Source organism: Teleopsis dalmanni, unplaced genomic scaffold (genome assembly GCF_002237135.1).
Source record: "Teleopsis dalmanni isolate 2A unplaced genomic scaffold, ASM223713v2 unscaffolded_contig_4145, whole genome shotgun sequence".
Lineage (NCBI taxonomy): Eukaryota > Metazoa > Arthropoda > Insecta > Diptera > Diopsidae > Teleopsis > Teleopsis dalmanni.
The window spans coordinates 1-3,614 of NW_024035527.1; the positions used below are offsets into that span (position 1 = coordinate 1).

Below are 3,614 nucleotides of genomic sequence, written 5' to 3' on the forward strand. Positions count from 1 at the left end.
TTCAATATTTTAAAATAATTAGTGATAGCGATTTAGCAGTTTGTAAAATTTGCAAACATTCGTTGAAGAGGGACAGAATATTTAATTTAAGAACGCATTTAAAAAATATGCACCAGTTAAATATAAATGAAAATGAAGATTCCAGCTCAAGTACTAGTGCAATAGTTGTGAAAAAATCATTCCGAAAACAATCAAACAAAAGCTTAAACGCATGTTTGTATTTGGACCCACGCTTTAGCCATACATTGACTGTAGAGCAAAAAAACGAAGCTGTTCTGTTTTTAAAACGACTATATAATAGACTGACAGCACTGAACTCAGGTTTCCTAATTGATAAGAAGAATTCAGCCACAAATTGCACACAAATGGAAGATACTCTCGAATATGAGGATAGGTACCTTAATGATTATCTTTCTAACCACTTCGAAGCTCAAAGTAATAACAACATGGACGTCTACACCAAAATTGAAATTTTGAAGTTACCTTTTCAACGTGTTGATATAAATGTATTGGACTTTTGGAAGGAAAGACAGTTTGCTGATCCAGAATTACATGCGCTTGCGAATATATGTTTTGCAATTCCACCAACTCAGGTAAAATATTCGTTTAGCATAATATGAATAATCAAATTAATGTCATTTACATTTAAGGTTACCATCGAGCGTGCTTTTTCGTCACTAAAATTGATATTATCTGATCAACGGAATCGTCTTAATCATGAAACTTTAGAAAACATTCTCATGGTTAAACTAAATCCTCAATTTTTGGACCATGCTATTGATGATATGCCGTTGTTTCAACCTCCTGAATGGGACTTAAATTTAGAAGAATAATAACATCAAATTAAAATTTTTAATCATAATTGATAACAAAGTTTTTATGTTTTTTACCGGGCGTAGGTCGTTTATTAAACACATTAATTTATAAAAACGTTTTTTAAATAAAATAAAAAATTTCACTTTTTAAACTGTTTTAAATATTAAGTTATATTTTAATTTTAATACAAAATTATTTATATATATTATATATATATATATATTTATTTATATATGAATTAATAGTTAATAATTAATATATATATATATATATCTATCTATATATATATATATATATCATATATATCATAAATTTAATAATTAAAATAAACATAAGTTTAGGCATAATCTAATTACAAATAAAATTATATTAATTGCATACAAATTGTACGCACACATCATAATTGACAAAGAAATAATGCGTACACATTCCCTTAAAACAAAAACAAAAAAAGAAATCCATACACATTTGCTAATAGCAAAACACAAGCAACTAACGCATAAGCAAGCAAGTTGCATATATTCCAAATGCATAATAGTCAAAAATGTAAAATTGACTATTAGCAAGCAATCAAAATGAAACCAGTTTTCGTTTTTTGCTGTTGCTAATGCATATTTTTATTTCATTTTCATATGCAATGCGTTAGCAATTATGCAAGCAATGCAATTAGCAACAGCAATTCAAACCCTGGTTTGTTTGCTTTGTTTCAAATTTGGGTTTCAGGTAATAGTTTTAGTCGTAAATTTGTGATGTATACGAGTAAAATCGATAAATTTAATAAAAAAATATTCAGTTCATTTATATATAATATTAAGTTCATAGCATTTCAAATAATTAAAGAGATAAATTTATTAATTTTAAATTTATTTACATATATAATAATATATATAACTGTACATATAACACCAATTAAGCAAAAGTAATTTTAAGAAATAAAAAATCCAGAAAAACTTTATAATTTTAAATCAAATAAAAATTTATATGCAATTTTGTGTCAATATTAAATGGGGAACGAAAGTTAGTAATAAGCTTTACTGAGAAATATTTTTATTTCTTAAAATACTTTGCTTAATTGGTGTTATATGTACAGTATATATATATATATATGAATAAATAAATTTAAAAATTAATAAATTATCTCTTTAATTATTTGAAAATGCATGAATTAATATTATATATAAATGAACTGAATATTTTTTTATTAAATTTATCATTTTACTCGTATACATCCAGAATTTACGACTAAACTATTACCTGAAACCAAAACATTTGAAACAAAGCAACAACCAGGGTTTGAATTGCTGTTGCTAATTGCATTGCTTGCATAATTGCTAACGCATTGCATATGAAAATGAAATAAAAATATGCATTAGCAACAGCAAAAAACGTAAACTGGTTTCATTTTGATTGCTTGCTAATAGTCAATTTTACATTTTTGACTATTATGCATTTGGAATATATGCAACTTGCTTGCTTATGCGTTAGTTGCTTGTGTTTTGCTATTAGCAAATGTGTATGGATTTCTTTTTTTGTTTTTGTTTTAAGGGAATGTGTACGCATTATTTCTTTGTCAATTATGATGTGTGCGTACAATTTGTATGCAATTAATATAATTTTATTTGTAATTAGATTATGCCTAAACTTATGTTTATTTTAATTATTAAATTTATGATATATATGATATATATATATATATATAGATAGATATATATATATATATATTAATTATTAACTATTAATTCATATATAAATAAATATATATATATATATAATATATATAAATAATTTTGTATTAAAATTAAAATATAACTTAATATTTAAAACAGTTTAAAAAGTGAAATTTTTTATTTTATTTAAAAAACGTTTTTATAAATTAATGTGTTTAATAAACGACCTACGCCCGGTAAAAAACATAAAAACTTTGTTATCAATTATGATTAAAAATTTTAATTTGATGTTATTATTCTTCTAAATTTAAGTCCCATTCAGGAGGTTGAAACAACGGCATATCATCAATAGCATGGTCCAAAAATTGCGGATTTAGTTTAACCATGAGAATGTTTTCTAAAGTTTCATGATTAAGACGATTCCGTTGATCAGATAATATCAATTTTAGTGACGAAAAAGCACGCTCGATGGTAACCTTAAATGTAAATGACATTAATTTGATTATTCATTATTTGTGCACTAACAGCAAATATATTGCGAGACAATCTTGTGGCACTATCAATTTTTAAGGAAATCAATCGTTGCTTGAGCTCTTTTTTAATATGTTCTTTAATATTGCCAGCAACTAATTTCAAGACACTTTTACAGTTATTGCTGTTCAATACAAATTTTTTATTAAATTTTTCTTCTAAGCCACGACAAATAGGGTCAATAATCTTTCTCATATTTTCCGAATTAAGGACATTAAATGGAATACTGTCCTCAGTTACTAAGCCAATATAGCAGCGAAATAACTCTTTTTTGCTCATTTCGATTTTAATTGTTTGTTTTCGGAATGATTTTTTCACAACTATTGCACTAGTACTTGAGCTGGAATCTTCATTTTCATTTATATTTAACTGGTGCATATTTTTTAAATGCGTTCTTAAATTAAATATTCTGTCCCTCTTCAACGAATGTTTGCAAATTTTACAAACTGCTAAATCGCTATCACTAATTATTTTAAAATGTTGAAGAATTGCGAATTTATTAAGTCGCGGAGCCATGATATACCGATTAAAATGAAACACTTCAGAATAATGGCAACTTTGTCTTTTAAGCTGTACGGAATTAACACGACTAGGCCGATT

The 3,614-nt window shown here is 25.5% G+C and overlaps 1 protein-coding gene across 1 annotated transcript; it reads left to right on the forward strand.

Annotated features, from left to right (window-relative positions):
• Nucleotides 1-198: 198 nt before the first annotated feature.
• Nucleotides 199-833, forward strand: LOC119665249. The gene is made up of 2 exons (XM_038074532.1): nt 199-593; nt 651-833. Exons 1-2 carry the CDS (start codon nt 366-368, stop codon nt 831-833), a joined length of 411 nt encoding a protein of 136 aa, XP_037930460.1. The 5' UTR covers nt 199-365.
• Nucleotides 834-3,614: the final 2,781 nt, after the last annotated feature.

Bases quoted from the DNA above. Each gene is read 5' to 3' on its own strand.
- LOC119665249 (XM_038074532.1), top strand. From the start codon at position 366: ATGGAAGATACTCTCGAATATGAGGATAGGTACCTTAATGATTATCTT. The intron at 594-650 runs GTAAAATATTCG...TTTACATTTAAG, and splicing joins TTGCAATTCCACCAACTCAG to GTTACCATCGAGCGTGCTTT.